General features: G+C 41.9%; 1 protein-coding gene across 1 annotated transcript in view; it reads left to right on the top strand.

Moving 5' to 3' along the window:
* Nucleotides 1-11,907, top strand: part of ST7 (suppression of tumorigenicity 7) — a 163,115-nt gene extending 151,208 nt beyond the window's left edge. The window contains exons 13-15 of the mRNA XM_086609757.1: nt 3,851-3,943; nt 6,648-6,787; nt 11,709-11,907. Coding sequence (XP_086465883.1) covers nt 3,851-3,943; nt 6,648-6,787; nt 11,709-11,804 — 329 coding nt within the window. The 3' untranslated portion in view covers nt 11,805-11,907. The remainder of the gene's footprint in view (nt 1-3,850; nt 3,944-6,647; nt 6,788-11,708) is intronic.
* Nucleotides 11,908-19,097: the final 7,190 nt, after the last annotated feature.

The following is a 19,097-nucleotide window of genomic DNA, read 5'->3' as shown; positions in this document are numbered from 1 at the left end:
GATGCACTGGAACAAGTGGCTGGTAGGCTATGGGATCTCCATCCCCAGAGATACTTAGAGCTCAACTGGACGTGGCCCTGACCAACCAGACCTAATTTTGAAAATGATCCTGCTTTTAGTAGGAGATTGGAGTTGTATACTAACCTTCTAACCTAAGTTATCTTATGCTGTCTTTGAGATGTACTCTTTTCAGGTTCCAGAGAATTTAAAAGCACCATTTAGAATCAGCTTTTATGGGCTTTTTTAATGCAGATTTTTCTTTCTGTAATCTGGCTCCCCTTTTCTGCTCTGCTTTCTTCTGTTCTCTTTTAGCCTCTCCATTTGCTGTTCTCATTTAGGTTTGTTATAACAGATACCATTTGTCACCATGATAATTCCTACAGAAATGCACTTAATACCTCTGTTGTAAAAGTGACTTACTGCCTCAGTTACCGTATTAAATGGCCTGAACTTGCCTAACTTGCAGTGTGGGCTCCCAGAGGAAGCAAGGCTTTATTTCTAGAGGTATAGAACACCTTGCTCAGTAATCCATACTATTGCCACCTGGGCTTTGCTCTGCTGCATTGTTCTCTGTCCTACCTGCTTACTCTTACCCTGTCGTTTCTTCCAGTCTATTATTTTCTCTGTTGTAGCTTCCTTCCCAGTGGCTTGTTTTCAGTAGTTTGCTTTTACTTAGTGTTTCTTCTCTTCCAGATGATTGCAGAAGTCCTTTAGCCCAAGGCCCATTATCCCAACATTGTGGAACAGTATTTTACAGGGAATCCTAGATAGGTCTTTCGCTTTGTCAGACTGGGGACACTCCTTAAGGGGCTGTTTACAAGGACCAGCTTTTGGCACAGAAGGCTGACTGCCCTGCAGTCCTCCTGTCACGTGGGAAATCTAGTCTTCTGTGCCTGAAGGCAGTGTGGGGTATTCCCATCTGACTACGTTAACTGGTTCCTCTCCTTATTACCTCCACAGTGGTCTGAATACGTGCTTTGTTAGCCAATATTTGCATAGTGGCCTGTAAAGATGTAAATTATTGTTGCTGCATAACCTTTAAGGAAAAATCCATAATTCATTTGGCACAGTGATTTCGGAGAGAGATGAGCCGTGCACCAGTCCTCACGAATTTTGTTCAGATTTTGCTCATACATAAAGACTCCAATGGGTTTTAATGTCTTCACCAGTATCTAGTCCAATAAACACAACTTCTGGTACATATGTTAGTCTGGGTAATATTCTTTATGAATGTAGTGAATGAGTGTATGTTGCTCTTATGTCCTTTACTTGCAAAAAGTTTCCTTAGCATCTCAGCACAATTGTAAGTTAAAACCAATGGAAACATGACACAGAAATTAAATTTTAATTAAATACTAGTTCTAACCAGCAGTCTACACGCAATACATGGTCAGTTGCCCTCACTTTCTTTCTAGGTACTTAGGTACTTGCCACGTCTTTAAAGTGTGCTGTTCTGTCAGTGTGCTTAAATAACCACAAGTCTCACTTTAGCAGTTTGAGTGTAGGATTTTCATGCCCACATATGTACACTGTTCAATTCTGACCTTGTGGGAATTGGGCCAGATTAAGTACAGTCAGTCAGTCCCTTGGGGGGTACATTTTGAAGGCTTCTGAGGAGAATAAGGTCACTCCTAATTAAGATAGCCTCTAACAAAATTTATGCAGAAATGTCTTTTTGATATCTTTAACTCTGAAATTCTCAAGTGTGTTTCCCAAATTGACAAAAACAAGGTTGTAAAAATAGTGACCATGATCAAACCGGAATTGTTCGATGAGTTGTTTCCTTCTCTGTCTTCATTCAATGAGTCAAAGTACAGTTTTATTCATGGTATGACTAAAAAAGCCCAAGTGACACCACATGACATGTCGCTCTGGGTTTGTCCCAGGTGCTCTGTACAGAAGTCCTGTAGTTTCAAGTGTCGCCACAGTTCAAAAGAGCCTGAGGTGCTTGTTTGTCACTGCCAGTTTCTAAACTCGTGTCATGTCTCCTATTGCCCGCATTAGGAAGCAGAACCTAGGGCTTCTCGGATGCTACAGTAGCTTTTACATGCTACAGTAGCTTTTACAACAAGCATACGGTTGAGTGGCAAACTGCCTCTGTGCTGCCTGAATTTATTAATGTAAAATAGGATCAGATAATACTGTAAGAGTAAGGCAGAGGAACACCTACGTAAACACAAACTGATACAGATGGACCAGAGCACTTTCTTCCATGTCTGATGACATTGCTAAACAAACTAGTTTGCTGTAAATGTTCGATATTTGATCTCGTGTCAAAGAGGACTGTTTAAATTCAGCAGAATCTATTCAGACATTTTTCACTTGTTTTGTAAAAGCAACATCTTTACTGTCCCTTTTTATTTTGATTAGAATCTTAATACTGCTATGATTTAGGATGAGGCAGAAGAAGCTTGATTATCTGTTGAAATATTAAGCCAAATTGGAAGGAAAATCTTGTGTTAGTGATTTTGAAGTAATGAACACTGAACATCCCTCCACATATGTTTTTGTACATGGTCAAGTTTGTTGCATGTGAAGATCATATGAGGCTTGCATAATTGTATTTGTGCTTGGCTTTTTGGGGTGCTGTCGAGGAGAGGGTTAACATTGGAAGAGTGTTACAGCCTGGTTGGTTTACAGTCTTTGAGGATTTCTGCCTTCTTTACTGTCGCTTTAAACATAGTATTCAAGAATAAATACACTCACATAATTGCACAAAAAGTACAGCTAACGTTATTTCAAATGCAGGATGCACAACTGAAAGTATTGGGGTGTTGTGTATTTTAAACCAATTCCTCGTGGTATCCAAGAGATACTGGAGTGTTATCGTGTGGCAGTGGGCTGTACCTAACATCTAAAATACACAGTGCTTCTAGGACATCTGTTCAGGAAAATATTGCTTCAGTGACTGATGTTCATAGGAGTAGTGAGAATAACATGTTGATGACATTTTAACAGTGAGAATAATATATAGGATAATGGAAAAGGATGCCTTGATTGCAGAGCTATAATTCAGTCAAGTATTCTGATGTTTCCATAAAGCACACTCAGATGGCCTATGACATCATCACCATCCAGATTTAGTAATCCATTTCCCTCCCTCTCTGTTATTATTTTCAATTTTAAAAATGCATAAGATAAAGTATTATTTAATCCATGACCTGAAGATTTATATTGGAAACCTGACTTGATCTGCTACATTTAAAAAGAATGCATGTGAGGAACCTGGTTTTAATAATTCAGTATTAATCTTTGATTGCCAAATATAAAATGAAAACATTACTGTGTTGGAAAACTGATTCTCTGGGCTTGAGTCATCAGTGTTACCTGGTTTGCTGGAGTGTGATGGGAAAAAAGTAATGTATTTTTTTCCATGCAATACTTCTGTTATGTTTGATGCATAGAGCTTGTGAGTATTGGCCTGAATTCACCAGCTTGGCTGGTCATTTTTGTAGGCTATACCTGCTATATCAGATACATTTCTTTCCCCTGAAATTTTAAAATTCTGCAGCCTAAAAGCATAAAACTAAATGCCTAAATTTGGCTATGGAATTGTAAGGACAATCGGCTCTGACCATGCAAACGTTTATGTATGTACTTGTAATGTGGTCTCACTTGATGGGCATGAAACCTTCTCCCAAGAATAAAAATAAACATAAATGTTTGCAGGATTAAAAGCTAAGTGTAGATTTATATTTCAGCATTTCATTAAGCAATGTATGTGCTGTTTACAACCAAATATAAATGTTGTTTTGTCTGTGTGTGTTTTTCAAAATGATAAATATAGTTAAGTGTGTCCAGTGACTGCCACACTCACAGTAACTTGTGCACGGTATTGTTTTCTTTTCAGCTTTCAGAATGATCCCCTATCCACTGGAAAAAGGACATCTTTTCTACCCTTACCCTATTTGTACAGAAACTGCAGATAGAGAACTACTACCATGTACGTTCAACTTTTCTCTTCTTATCATTGACATCAAGGAATCGTTTACCTCAGTCTTGCAGCACTGCTCTCCATCGATGCCTTTTAAATTGAATGTACTGGATTAGAATAATCAAGTTGGCAGTGAGGCTCTGGAGCTCCCTTAATGGTTTAAGAGGCAGCTCCTAGCCGTAGTTCAGAATGATTAGCTATCTTTGTTGTTGTTGACAGTGTAGGGACAGGCAGAGAGATTACTGAAGAGACATAAATCAATTAGATCTTGCTATTCTCTCTTGCCAAGGCACTGGAAAACATGTCTGATCTTTCATCTAGGATAACATGCCATCAAACCAAAAGTACAGTGGCACAGCCTTGTTAATCTTTTGTAGACAACACTAGCTACTTAAATTCCAAGGCAAGATCAAACCTGTGTGAGGACGGCTGGATCGTTAACGCAGCTGTTATTCTGACAGGTTATGCTGACGTTTTCTGAAAAGCAGTCTTAAATAGCAAGAAAGGGCTTTCTTCGTGTAATGGAGTGTGTGCTATTACAAGGAGATTGATGTGAAATTACGTCAGTCATTTATTATATATGTTTATGGCATGTATTAGCAAAGTGCCAACAGGGTTCCCAGTGCTCTGCAGGATAGAGATATAAAGACGGATCCAGGCCTTGGGAAGCGTTACAGTCCGAGCTAATGGGACTTCTTGCAGTGCATGCAGTGAAGCACAAGAATGCAGAGGGAAAGCTGAAGCAGCCAATCTTGCTTCAATCCCGCATGTTTTCTCACTGAAGTCAGTGGGAGTTTGCGTGAGCACAAGCGGCACACACACAGGGTCAGAGCAGAGGAGGCAAATACACGTTGATCCAAGGAAGTTGCTTCCTCTCTCACCTTCTCTATCCTGAAGAAGGAACAAAGAGAAATCTGTTCTGGAAAAAGTAAAACGTAGCCTGCTTCTGATGCGAAGGCTGGTTTTGAGGGCATTTGCACTCTTGGTAGTCTTTCATTCAGAACCTCTCTGGTTTGGGCTGAAAAATGTGTTGCCACTTTTTTATAAGCTTATGTGAGTAAACATTAGGTGAGAATAATGCAGTGAAAATCCACTCATTGCGAGTCTCTCCTTCACAGGACGTTCTCACTGATATTACACAGAAATCCTTGGCAACTGACAGTATCTCCCCACCCCATTATAATCACCCTAATTATAACAACACCTCTTAGAAATGCTCTGCTTGCTTTACTCGGAGGGATGCTGAGCTGGGGAGGGTGGAGTGTCAGGAGATTGACAAAGTCATGCAGAATAGCTCAGCATTCTCTTTTTAGATGCAAAACTAATTGTTCTTGTCAAACGTTGGAAGCCAGGGACTGTTTAACAGCATATGCAGACAGTCATGTTCTGCTCTGGCGGTTATGGAAAATGCCTTTCACTGCAAAATCTCTTGGGTTGAGTAGGGAAGGGTTTAACATACTGTGACAGGCACAAGTCGGTTAAAGGGGTTTTGCATACCTGTCCACGCCCTTTAATTGTGTGTGTTTTAGAGGAGAGTCAGCTGGAATTCTGTCAGAACACTGAGATCTGATAGGCTATCCGAATTGAAAATACCAATCACAAAACTTTTGCCATGCCTGCATAACAGATCAGAACAAGTCTGAGCCTGTGTCAAAAGCAAGTGCAAAAAACTGAGCCCAAGAAATCTTAGACTTACAAAGTCCCTAATATGGTATTGCCTGATCTCTAAATTTAATTTAAGTCAAACAGCAGTTGCAAATTATCTGTGTTTTTCTTTTTAGACTGAATGAATTAGCAGACCCAAAAATCACACATATTTTTATTTTATAGTATTTTAATTTAAACTCTCTTGAATTCCTGCTGTTGGTTTTGGAAACCCCTCCACTCTGGACGAATGCAGTCCTGCCATGTTGCTGCGTTACCCTGTGCTTACGTTGTCTGCAAGTATGATGAGATGAGAGCTGGTCACTGAAGCAAAGAAAGTAGGCAAAATGGAAGAGTAATGTTTTGCGTGTCTAAATAGTCATAGGATTTGAGTATATGGGAAGCCTTGAGGTTGGTCCTCTATGAGAAAAAATGTTTCAAAGTTTGCATTTATTGTGACTGTAGCTCCAAACTATGGACTGAATGAGTGAAGCAGACAGATAAGAGTCCACCAGACCTTTTGCCAGCTCAGCTAAATTTTCACCTTGAATCTGAGCCACCATAAATGTTTAAGGGATATATTATTCTTCCAGTAAAATACCCATCATCATCTTCTGACCCTTTTAGCCTTCTCAGTGCTGCTTTCTCCAAAGCCCAGTGAGCGATTTTTCATACCAGAGTCAAGGAAATTTCTGTATTCCTTTTAGTGTATACTAACAAACACCGTAAAAAACCTGGATGTTTTATTTGTAGGTTAGTTTTCTGGGGCTAGTTGTTGCACAGCTGCATTGTAGTTAGTGCTGACACAAGGAAGGAAAAGTAGCATGTACATAGGACCAGAAATACGATCTTTAGATGAGAATTACTTGGCAGTGAGATGACCGACACAACAACAATGTTGGCCTTTAGATGTTTCAGACCTTCTATATGTTTCTTCCTTCAAAAGTATCTTTGGGTGTCTCTGGCTGTTAAATCCATGTGAGAATGCTGGTTTGCTTTTGGTTGAGGTTTCGTTGTTTTGGGTTTCTTTACATATAATGCATTCCCCTTCCCATCTTTTCTTCTACAGCATTTCATGAAGTTTCAGTTTACCCCAAGAAAGAGCTTCCCTTCTTCATCCTCTTCACTGCTGGACTATGTTCTTTCACAGCCATGCTGGCCCTCCTGACACATCAGTTCCCAGAGCTCATGGGGGTCTTCGCAAAAGCTGTGAGTATTCTCTGCTGTTGCTTTCTTCTGGTAAATAAAGGCACAGATGCAGGAAGAGCTGAGCTAAATATTGCTGGGTATTAAATGTTTGGATATTCAGTAATATAAATAAAACATCAAGAGATGTCTGAGCAGGGGGACATTTGAACAACTGTTAAGGGACCTAATCAGTAAAACACACTGCTGCCTGTCTTCTCTGCTTTATATGGCTCTCTTGTTAGGCTACATCTCTTGTGATTTTTGCCAAAAAAGGCTTGGTGGGAGAAGGGAATATCTGTGTTTTCATATATAATCTGATAAAATAAATGTAAGAATTGTTTGCAGAACCCCTCTGTTTTGTGCAGGGCCATAATGTCTGTGCCGTGCTTTCCAGTGCAATAGAAGCTCTTAAAGTGAGCAGAAACAGTGTACCATTAACCAGGGCAAATTTCTATGTTCTTTCCCAAAACTGCTATGAAGGAAATAGTCTCAGTATTTCTCTCATAACTTTTCTTCACTACACCCAGGGAGGTCTCTGCTGACTCTGCTTTTTTAATCCACCAAGGATTAATAGATGTTGGAGGATGAGAGGGAAGGGCCATGAATTATGCTAAACCACACTTTTTTCTCTGCGAAATTAGGAACATCACTGCTCCAGTGTGCTGGGATATGAAAAATCCATTTACAGAAAAGTTCCAGGATAATAAAAAAACTGTCTCCTTCTCCAAGAAATACTGAATATCCTCTGTTGTAATATATTTTCTCAAATATATTTGTATCTCTTGTAGATCTTCTGTTTCCAAAATAGCCTCCTGGCCTTGTGTTTAATGTCTTTGGTGCTTTTTAATTTTGGGGGGCGTAGGGGATGGGGTGGAGGAGGCAAGGCTGAAAAGCTTTGGCAGATTCCAGATTGTTAGTACTTTCTCAAACTCCTTTGCAAATGGCGAGAGGCTCCCTTTGCAGGTGAACCAGCTCTTCTACCACCCAGGCTTGTGAGTGATAGAGATCTGGTACAGCAACAGTTCTTGCATCAAATCAAAGGTATTTTAAAGCTACTCTTCTCTTCTGGGAGGTTCAACGGAGGATGGAATTCACCAGACTCCATCAGTGGACTCATATTTTAGAGCCAGAACATGTTCTGAATGCTGCCTGCCAGTTCAGCAGCAAGTTTAGATATTCCCAACTGCATCCAGCCAATTCTGTCATGTTATACCTGGAAGTAAGCTTGACTCTTCCCGTAATGAAATTGGAAGAATCCAGTTCTTCTTTGATTTTTTTGTTAGACTAAATATAAGTAACTTTAAAATGACAGTAGATCTTAGCATTTTCACCCAGTTAGGGAGGAGCATTGTTCATAGCTTGCAGTTTTAATTTTTGCTAGGCTTTCTAATAAAAGGCTTTTGGAGGTCACTTAAGATGTGAGTACAAGCAGAACAAATTTCTGATTGCATGGCTTGGATAAAACTGTCAACATAGTGTAGATATTACTAAATCTCTTTCATTGTCATGCAGAAATATAACAATATCTGGAAGATTGTTGAAAATATTTAAGTGGAGGTCCTTTCATAACATGGTAGCAATAAGAATGTATCTTAACTAAAATTGAGAATTGTATGAACAAGGGATTCGCTATGTAATTTGAGTCCACAGTTGTGTCTAAAAGCATAATGTCTAGTTAAATTTTTTAAATGAATGAAACTTCAGAAAGACTAATTTTTATGTGATTTGATTCCTGTGTTTGCCTGAGATCACTGACATGGTCTGTTTCAGTATTTCCTGTATGATGGATGAGACCTCAGTTCAGCAAGCAGGTTTGCCCAGGGAGATGTTTCATCTGCTTGGACCTCTGCAGATGCTGAGATAGGGAACATACAGATCAGGTCACAGGGACTGAGCAATAAATAGGCAGGTCCTCCATGCAAACACCAGCCATGCAGTGGAAAAGCTTAAAAAGACACTTTTGCCTGTTTTAATCAAATGGTGCTCCTCAGAAGGTGCTCTCAGAAAGCTGCTTTCTGCCAGCTTTGAAATAGCCAGGTTGAACGTTTTCTTTTAAAATTCAAACTAATAATAGCAAACTTTTTACAGATCTCCCATCACCAGTTCTACCACCCTGGATTCTTACTCTGCCACTGGTGCTGTATTTTCTGTTCCATGTGGAAAAAAAAACAGTCAGTGTCAAAGGAAAGGAAAAAGAAAGGAAAAAAAAAGAAAAAAAAATATGATGCAGACTAAGCCTTCCTGGGTGCTACCGTGTGGCAAACAAGCCGGATAGGCGTCTGCCAGTGGTGTCTGCGGACAGGAGCACCAGGAGATTTCCAAGGACCAGATAGCCCCAGTACAGATGGTGTTCACATGGGCTTGTACAAGAGAGTAGGCAGCATCCTGAACCTCTTCCTGTCAGCAAAGGTTTTGCTTGGACTTCGGTGAAGACAGGCTTTGGTATCCATGAATTTAGATGTATTTTATAAACCAGTTTTTCAGGCAGAGAAAAACTTGGCTCGTTTTTAAGCCACAGATACTTTGCTGAGTTTGTTACAGGGTGCCGTCGGCTGCTTCAGCAACGAAACTTACTGTCAGGCAAATTATTCTTGTTTCATGGATTTAACAAATACGTAATTTGCACTGGTTACAAAGGTGAGTTTTAACCCAAGTAGATGTGATGGCGCAAGCTTACCACATGGATCAAGTGCTACTCAAAGAGTAGACAATATCCTCTAGTGAGGCTTTTGCATTTGCCAGAATTAAAGGGACATATTTACTTAAACAGTTCCCAGCTTAGCGAGCCACAGTGCTTCTGCTTGGGCTAAGCCACTTGAAACAGTAACAGCAAACTCTGCCATGAGGTAAGTCGGGGTTACGCTAATTCAGCTGCGATTGATGTCGTACAGCCTGACCTTCAGCACTGCAACTGAAATACTCTGTTCAGCTTCAGTTGGAAGTTTTTACTTTGACCTGTGCTTATGGCAAAACCTCCTTACCGGTGATGGTGTTACCTGGTTTTCCCTTGGTGCACAAGTTGTCCCTGATTTAGTGTCCGTATTATATGCAAACATGTCTAAGAGGAAATGAATGCTTACTGTTGCCTTTAAAATGCATAATTATCATACGCATCATACATTTTTACAGATCAGCTCTGCACAGAGCCCTTTCTGGTAAACGATGAGGCTGTTTGCAGATATTTTCTTGCTTGATACCATGCAGTGGTTATAATCTCTGGCTGTTGGATATCGAAATTTTGAAACATTTTAAATGCATTTGCCATATATAGCTGTGTTTCAGCAGAACATAGACCTGTAAGAATTTTTAAATTGTATTTTTCTTACTTAGCTTTAGATACTTAGGAGCCCCAGTTAGAGACCAACGGCACATCTATGTCAAGTAATAAAATACTGTTTTTTCTGTGGTTCCGAAGGCAAGTGCCGCATGACAGTTTGCGTCTGTACCTCTAACCTCTCCTCCCTTCAAAGGCAGGATGGTCCCCATCCTCGCTGGCTGCCGGGAACTGTCCCTGCCCTGTGCCATCCCCAGACTCTGCGTGGGGTTTGTTGAGGACAGACTGACTGGCACAGGCCAGAACTGTGCCAGGAGCTGTGCTACCAGTTCAGGAGTGTGGCTGGGTTAGGCCAGCACCCCGCACTGTGCCGCAGTCCTCCTGCTCCATGGGAGACGACCAAGCCCAACCACTCCAGCTCCCTTTGCAGCTGGGGGTGGAGAAGGAAGAGACAATTTCGAAGGGCAGTTCTGGTCCTGGGATGGGTAGAATTACTCTCTGAAAGTGCTTAGTTCTCTTCAGTGACTACAGGGGTACCAGACCCCCATGTCTGCATCCTTTAAGTGCCTAAAGAGATATGGGACAAATTCAGAACATGAAGAGGGATGTAAATGTGTTTATATATAAAGTCTGATGCTCTCTTTTGTCAGGACAGTTTTAGGCAAAAAGGAGAATACATCCAGCACTAGATTTGCTTTAATAGTGGCCTTCCAAGCAGACTTAATGTACACATCAGTGCAGTAAATGGAGTTCATATGTTTTGTGCTGACTGCAGAGCAGTAGCAGAAACACAAACCTCTTGCAGCTCTTTGCTGATCAGTTCCAAACAGAGCTGTTTATTTTTAGCAAAGTCACATCAGCCTAAATGGTTAGAAGCCACAGGGTTCCCAGTCTCAAGGTGGCTGATTCTGCATGTTACTGTGCTCTCTCATACAATTACAGGGCTCCAACATCGCTGTATGTAATGTGTGCAGTTGAATTGCAATTAATGTAAAGCACAGTTAACATGTATTTCCCCAAATTTTGGGAGTGCTTTGATTACCCGAGTCCTGAGATGTGTAGCTGGCAGTGTTTTTTTCCTGTGATCAGGTGGTCTCTATTCACTTGATTTTTGTCACATGTGCCTGTTCTAACATTAATATACTGAAACCTCTTTCAAAATTGTCGACTGTGTTCTGTCCTAGAGGGAGGAGGTTAAGATAAATGCCAGTTAATGATGCCTCAGTGTATATAGGAGATCTGTAGATAGCCCAGAACCATTTAAAACCTGAATCTAAAGACATGCTTTTTGTCCCTGAAAGGTTGTCTGACAGATTCTGCCATTATGAAAAAGCCTCTCTCTCCCTTCAGTAGGTTTTAGTTTGAGCTTTTAGTGGCTTCAGTATGAGCCTGAATCTAGGATGTGAGACTTGTGAAAACTGTTGTAGTTTATCACTTTGATCTTCATAAAAATGGGGCTCTTTCTCTCTGCAAAATCCAGAAATCTGTATGTATGCAAGGCTCAGAATTTGGCAGGAAGTCCTCATATGTGAAATACATAATTTTTATCATGGCAGAGGGTTTTACAGAGGAATGCAGCAGGCGTTTCTTGTCTTATTGATGAGGTTTCCCTTGAGTGTGTATTGTCTCCCAAATTTTGATCTGAATGTGTATCTGATTTCTTTGCAGTTTCTCAGCACCCTCTTTGCCCCTTTAAATTTTGTGATGGAAAAAGTAGAAAGTATCCTGCCCTCCAGTCTGTGGCACCAGCTGACAAGGATCTGAGGGAGCACGCCTGCTGACTGACTGCCATGACATCTTCTGTGCCAACTTTTTGTTGACCACAAGAAAGCATGATAAAAAAGGGAAGCAGTTCTAAGACTTAAAAACTCTTCATGGATTGTCTGTTCTCATATGAAAACTGTTTTGTTGTACAAAATACATTGATGTTAGGTTCTATTATATTTTGCCTTCAGAAAAGAAAAACTTAAAAATAAACTTTTGTGTATTGCAGTATTGCTGTCTTTTGGCTGCTTCTTCAAAGCTCAGATTGTATTTTGTGTTCTTAAACACGTGTGGTGTATCATCTGCTTCACTGCAGCTAGGGCTTGGCTTTCTGTTCAGTCAATGGAAAAACACTATTGAGCAATGGCATCGTTGTCTCTTACGGAGTTCAATTAGGGTGAAGCCCTTCCTGCTAGAGACAGTCTGGACGAGGCTCCTAAATAGTTAGAGCTCTTGCTCAAAGCAGCTTTAGGCTCTCCAGGCAATCTGGATGCCACACTGGGCTTCTGATTCCCATCCCTGCACAGAGGTGAGTTTTATCCTCATTTGAGTTCTCAGAAAGTCCCCATACTTCGCAGATTTTCTTCACACCGCTGCTCTTTCAGGTACCTCCAGAAGCAGCTGCGTGCTTTGTTCTCTGCACAAAGAGCAAAGCATAAGTAATGGCAGCGAACTGAAGGCAAATGTACCTGTAGTGGGTGATGATTGCGTTTGTGCTCTTACGTATTGCTTGCTGAGTTTTTACTGCATTACTCGTACTTCTCCAGTACGAAAAGGCGGGTACTTTTTCCTGTACAGATTAAACATCAGCATTGTAAACTGTTGCTTGAGACCAGAAGCTCGTTAGCAAAATTGGTGTTCGTTTATGCACGATTAATAGAGAGGTTGGTGTTTCGTCATTAGCGCTTACCTCGGGAAATCTTGCCCTTGTGCTGCAAGAGGTTTAGACAAAGCGTTCCTTGATAGCTTGGCCACTGTGGATGAAACTTCCTGCAGCCACCTCTGTGAGTGCACGAGGCCAACTCTAAGATCAAGAATTTGATCTGGAAGTTGAAGCAAATATTCCTGCCCGTCAGGAATTGAAAGTGCATCCTTCCAGATGCCTCAAGGGGTTGTTTTTTTTTTTCGACTCCTCTCCCAAATAAGGAAGTATCAACCCAATGCAGCGGATCAAAAATACCACTTTGCCAGTTCAACTTTGCCATTCTTCTAAAAAATGCTGAGGAGCTTGAGGGGGTGTGATCACCGGCAGGTAAGTTTTTTTATCAATGAGGAACTGAGTGGGCAAAGACAAAACTCCCATTATTGGAGTTTGTATGACAGGAAAGTGTTTCTTAACAGCAGGCGATGGATCACATCATTATTTTTTCTTCTCTCGATCACAGATATGCTAGGCTACGGAGAGGAAAGATGCCTGTCCACGTGAGCAGTGGTACTGCTTTAAAGCAAACACTGCTGTGCTATGAGAAAAATGCCAGCCCTACACCAGGAGAAATAAATTGTAAGGATGAAGTCTGAGGGAGGACGTAGAAGATCAGAGCGCCCCATGGCTAAATGTTAAAACTGGTGAGGTGTGTCACTGCTGGGGATTTCCATACAGGTTCTTCATCTCTGGCCATTATTCCTGCAAAACAATTTGCTGTAATGTTGAAATTAGTATGGCTCACACTTAATGTGGGATGTGGCATAAGATCAGAGGCAGAGGATTGCTAGTGGACACAGCATGTGGAAGTGTGGAATGGGCCAATGTTTGTGTTCTCAGCTTTGCATCTGAATTGCTGCAACAGACACAGAGAACTCCTTTACAGCAGGTGCTCTGTATCTCTAGCTGTAAAACTAGGGATAATGATATTTATGGAATCACTGAATCATAGAGTCATTTAGGTTGGGAGACATCTTGAAGACCACCAAGTCCAACCGTCAACCTAACACTGCCAAGTCCACCACTAAACCATGTCCTTAAGCACCACATCTACACGTCTTTTAACTGCCTCCAGGGATGACAACACAACCACTTCCCTGAGCAGCCAGTTCCAATGCTTGGACAGCCCTTTGAATGAAGAAATTTTTTGTAATATCCAATCTAAACCTCCCCTGACACAACTTGAGGCCATGTCCTCTGTTACTTGGGAGAAGAGACCAACACCCACCTCACTACCACCTCCTTTCAGGTAGCTGTAGAGAGCAATATCTGAAAGGAGGCTGTAGGGATTTGTTTGTTTGCCTCACAATGGTGCTGTCAGAATTATTTAAGGTTGGTGAAAATCAAGACGGTTCAGGCATAGTCAGCTCTTGCTGTCCTGTGCTGTTTTGTGTCACTTACTCCCAGCCACCTCAAGAACCTTTCAAAGTTCATTTATATCTACCCCACGTTTCAAAAGAAGAAATTGCTGCGATATTAACAGTCCCGGTATGTAAATGTATTTACGTATCAATGTATGTCTACCTACCTACAAATGTCCACGTTTTTCAGCAGCCAAGGTACTAGTTTGGCCTGTTAGAGGAAGTGATAATGTGAGTTAATGATCTGGGTGGGCATTGTTATCTGTAATAATCTATTAAAAAGGAATGCTTGACTCCTAAAAAAATCAGATCCTTCACTTGACCTATGGGGGAACTTCTAGGAACTCAAAAATATATTTATGCAATTCTGTTTCTAATATCCATCTCCCTTATAAGCTGTAACGAGCCATGAATTTTATCTAGAAAATATCTCCTTAGCTTTAATTATAATTCTAGGCATCTGGGAGACTAGGCAAGTCAGACAAAAGGATTTTCTTTTTCATCGGGCAGAGTTTGTTGCCGTGGGCTTTTCTGCCTCTGACATGTTTCCTGTGAAGTTCAGCAAGGCTTAGATCAAAAGGCGAACACAGCCTGTGATTATAATGATGGAAAGCCTCTGGCTTAGTGCGGAGATGAGCCTTCTGGAAATCTAGTTCAGATCGTGACTCATCGGAATCTTCAGTTTGCAGATTTAGGAGGGGGGCAGCCTTTAAACCCCAAATATTCACAGGTCCTGTTTTTTTTCCTCTAAAACCAGCCTAGTACAATTGGGATGCACACTATCTCTTTACACTGTAACCTGCACAGAACAAAAAAGGTGAGACTCCCCCCTCCCCCAGGAGTGTCAGGTAAGTCCTCCTGGCCACCTTCTGGCCCTCCCACCGGCTGGATTTACCACTGCTCCGAGGAGAGAGCCATACTCGGAGAGGTGAGTGCTGCACCTGGGGAAGGCTGTTCTCTCTGGTGGTTAATCGTTTGCTGTGATTGGGTGTGAACACCAAATAAACAGACTTGGATTTTTCAGCAGAATTGCACAGGGGTCCTTACCCTGCTAGAAAGGAAGAAGAATATCAGGTGTTTTCCTGTGCTGCAGAAGCTTACAGAAGGTAAATGTCTGAAGGAAGCTGCATCCCTCGCACACACCGCGCACATCCCTTCCCACCCGGTGTGGCTGTCACCGCATGGAGGGCTTGGACACTTCGGTGGCGGTAGTTAAGGCACAGTGTGCAAGGTAGCCCCCATCCCCACGTGCCACCCGCTTCCTGCAGTACTCCCACCCAGTTCCCAGTGCTGAGGGAGCAGAGGGGCATCCCTGGAACAACGGAGGAGGAGCAGTCAATATATGGATTCATATAGGTTTGCTGCTTTCACACAAGAGAAGATCTTAGTTGTGAAGTCATACCTGTTTAATCAGGCAAACAAGCTGTTACACCAAAAAAATCCCAAACCCTGTGTTTGTGATCACAGCCGATGAACTGCTGCTGTCTTTCAGATAATAGTACAAGTTCACTTACGTTGTTTGAAGCGGCAGGAGAAACCTGCAGGCTCTTATATGTGACCACGAAACCACCTCTGCCCTCAGAGGTGGCCGTCACCTGCTCAAGAAGGGCGAGACGCACAAATTGGGTTTAGATATTTTTGCAGGGAAAAAAAAAACAAGCAACACAACAACATCTCGAGCTGTGACACCCACATGCCTTAACATATGCCACCATTCCCAAAAGTCACTCCCCATTTTCCATGTGGTAAAAGAAAATTACACTTTTTTCATGAGATTTCTGCTAAAACAGCTCAACACGCTTTTCAGGGTAAAGTTTGTTAGAAAGGCAAATAGTGGGGAGGGAGCAATCCCAAAAAGCTTGGCAGGCTAACAGCATTTCAGAGCGCTGCTAGATTCTGATTTCATGCAGCAAATTAAAGGGAACTCCCTCAAGAAAATTGGACTGCATAGTTAAAAAAAAATAATAAATTCTACAACCTTTTACCTCATCTAATATTGTTCTGACACTAGAGTGTCTACCTAAAGGGCAGCTGTTTTCTCTTCATGACTAAATATATGAATAAATTCACTCCATAGGACAAAATACAGGATTATTTCATTTGCCTTGCCTGATTTCTCTTTCTTCTTTTTTCCCTCCCTCCTTTTTATTCTTTATTTGATTAGCTGAAGGTCATGGAGGTGCCTTTGCTAGCAATATTTACATCTCTGAGTGTCTTTTCCCACCAAGAAATTGCAGAAGCTCCTGGGAGAGCTTTCTTCATGGAAGAAGCAGCAGAAATGCTTACAGCTATAAGAAGTCTACCTTGAGCTCTTTTTTTTTAAAAAAAAATCATAAATACAGCAAAAAATGTAATCAAATAATTGGCTAGCTCAGCTGTTATGCATTTGTTGTGCTGCAAAATACTGTGGTTTTCCTCGGGTGAAGGGGTTTGGTGGGAGGATTGCATTGCAGCTTGTTAATATGGCACTTGTGCGGAATATAAAATCCAGCCTGCTGTCCACGTTTGGTGGGCCCGTTGCTGAACGGGACAGGGATCTTGTGACAAAGGACACCAGAAAGGCCAGGGTACTCGATGCCACCATTCTTCTGGTCTTACTGGTAAGACCAGCCTTCAGGAACCACAGGCCCCTGAGATCAGGGGAAAGTTTGGAGCAAGAAGACCTACCTTGGTAGAGGAGGAGGAGGACCAGGTTGGGGAATAAAGATTCCACCTTTAATACAGTGACCGCCCAAACCTCTACCTAGGAATCCAGAATTCAGATGGGTTTGTTTTCTGGTGTATTAACCAAATGATGGTGCTAAAAAGCAATCTGATTCCATTACCTTTTATTCAACTTCCTAGAACAAGTTCCCTTGTAAGAACGAGGTTTCCTTTTTTCCAGAACATTGAAATATTTTCTGCATTATTACATGATGAATTTGCAAACTACTTAAAAGGTCCCTGAAGCTTTCAAAACACCTGGTACAAAAAAAAAATATCAAAAATATTATACTGCTTTTAAGTTCTTTAAGGCTTAAAATGTGACATTGCTCTGGCTGTGAACTACATGCAGATTTAATTCCACAATGAAATCCTAATAAAAATTCTCCTTGGGGCTCACCTTTAAGTCCAATTAGGCATGAAATTTGCCTTATCCAGCCCAGCGCCAGAATTGCCAGCAGTAAGAGGCCAACAACAGAAGCCCTGAACTGAACATACATACGTATGTATATACACGCTGTGTATATACATACGTATATACACGTATGTCCTGCACACGGACACGCTGGCAGGGCCATTCCCACCAGCAGCTGGTTTACCCCTAGAAGCATAATTGTTCTTGGTTCTAGCTGTCATCATTACATGAATGGTGTGTACAGTAACTGAAACAGGATCTTACTGTCCAAATAAACACCTTCCTGTGCCTTCCGGAGATGACTCACCCATTTTAATGATACAAGGTTTTTCCAAAGCCTTTCAGATGTAAGTGACTGCTCTCTCAAGACCATTGAATGCAAAAACCCCATTCTTCTAAAACCACAGAATCACAGAATGTTAGGGACTGGAAGGGACCTCAAAGGATCATCTAGTCCAACTCCCCTGCCGGAGCAGGACAGACGTAACCAGAGTACTCACTTTATCGCCATGGTATGCTACTTGTGCATTGTTTTTTCATCCACTGTTCGTACCCACTAAGGTTCCTCCAGTCTTCCTCATTTTCATATGGAAATTGTACCTGCACCTACAATATATTCTATCACCCATTCAACCTCCTTTTCCTATGTAATTTTTTCATTACCTTGGCTGTCTCCACACTTCATGGGTGCTCTTCCAATGGCTTAGTAGACCTACCGGCACAAGCCCCATCTTTCGTCTTGGCTCTTTTCCTGGTCTCTGCTCTGCAGAGAGGTGGCTGGTCCCTCTCTGACCCAGGTCCTCTCCAGTGAGGCTGCGATTTCTGGGACTCCTGAGCCTGCACATCTTTCCAGCACTTTGTTGTTTTGTGCAGACCCCAGCCCAGCATAAGGACCTGGCGCAGCCGGTAACTGCCTCCATCAAAGGCCAATGCACGCTTAATCATGGGCGTAAGTTTTTGCAGAACATATCCAGTGAAAAATCTCAGTTGCCTAAGTCCCTATTTGAACAGAAAGCATCATTCTGAATACCATTCTGAATATTCTGAGTATCATTCAAATTTAATAGATTTATTAAATTTTAAAGAACATAGAAGTTGATAGATTCTTTAGAAACCCGATCATTACTGAGACAAGGTATTTCTTTCTCCATCAGCTGTCCGCAAACATTTCTCTGCTTAATCAGTAAGAGAAAAATAGGAAAACTTTGTCCTCAGGTAGTTGAGCGGCCTATGCCCAGCTCTCACTGGGCTGGGAAACAAATCTCTTCTCTTTGATCCTCCAGATCATAAAAAAACTCAGCAGTTAATATTAATGGCCTTTTAAAAGCTTTTAAGGCAAGTTTTCACAAATATATAACAAAGACATTTGCTTTGACTCTCTAACAGTTTATGAAAATGCTGTGGGTTGAACACACCTCCTGCAGTTTCCTTTGATTTTTGCCATGGGCCAATTTCTGCCCCATAGGAAGCCGCAGCATGTTAGTGGTAGCCGGGGTGGCCTCAGGTGGCCACCTCACTGCAAACTCCAGTCTGCCAGGGGAGGACAAACACCCGTCCCGTAAAGCCTTTCACCCAGCCTGGCCCCAGATTTTCCTCTCATGGAGGAATCACTGACCGATGCTCAAACTCCTGAGCACTTCAGTATCCGGGGCACGACTGCGACCAGCACAAGATCCCTTGGAAGATGCTTGAGCGAGCTCAGCCCATGCAGTTGGTGGTCGTCTTGTAAGAAATGCCCCATCTTTGCCTCCTGCTGTGTTCCCAGTGGCAGGAATGACTTGCTGCAAGGAGTCCGGAGGAGAGTTGTGTGTTGATTGGAAGAGTCCCATCAGAAGTGCGTCTTTCCAGAGCTGCATCAGTTTGTGCACAGACAACTCTGCAGCAACATTATC

This window comes from Tauraco erythrolophus, chromosome 4, assembly GCF_009769465.1.
Source record: "Tauraco erythrolophus isolate bTauEry1 chromosome 4, bTauEry1.pri, whole genome shotgun sequence".
In the NCBI taxonomy this organism is placed as follows: domain Eukaryota; kingdom Metazoa; phylum Chordata; class Aves; order Musophagiformes; family Musophagidae; genus Tauraco; species Tauraco erythrolophus.
The sequence above is the reverse complement of the archived record's forward strand: the minus strand, read 5'-3'. Positions and strand labels throughout refer to the sequence as shown.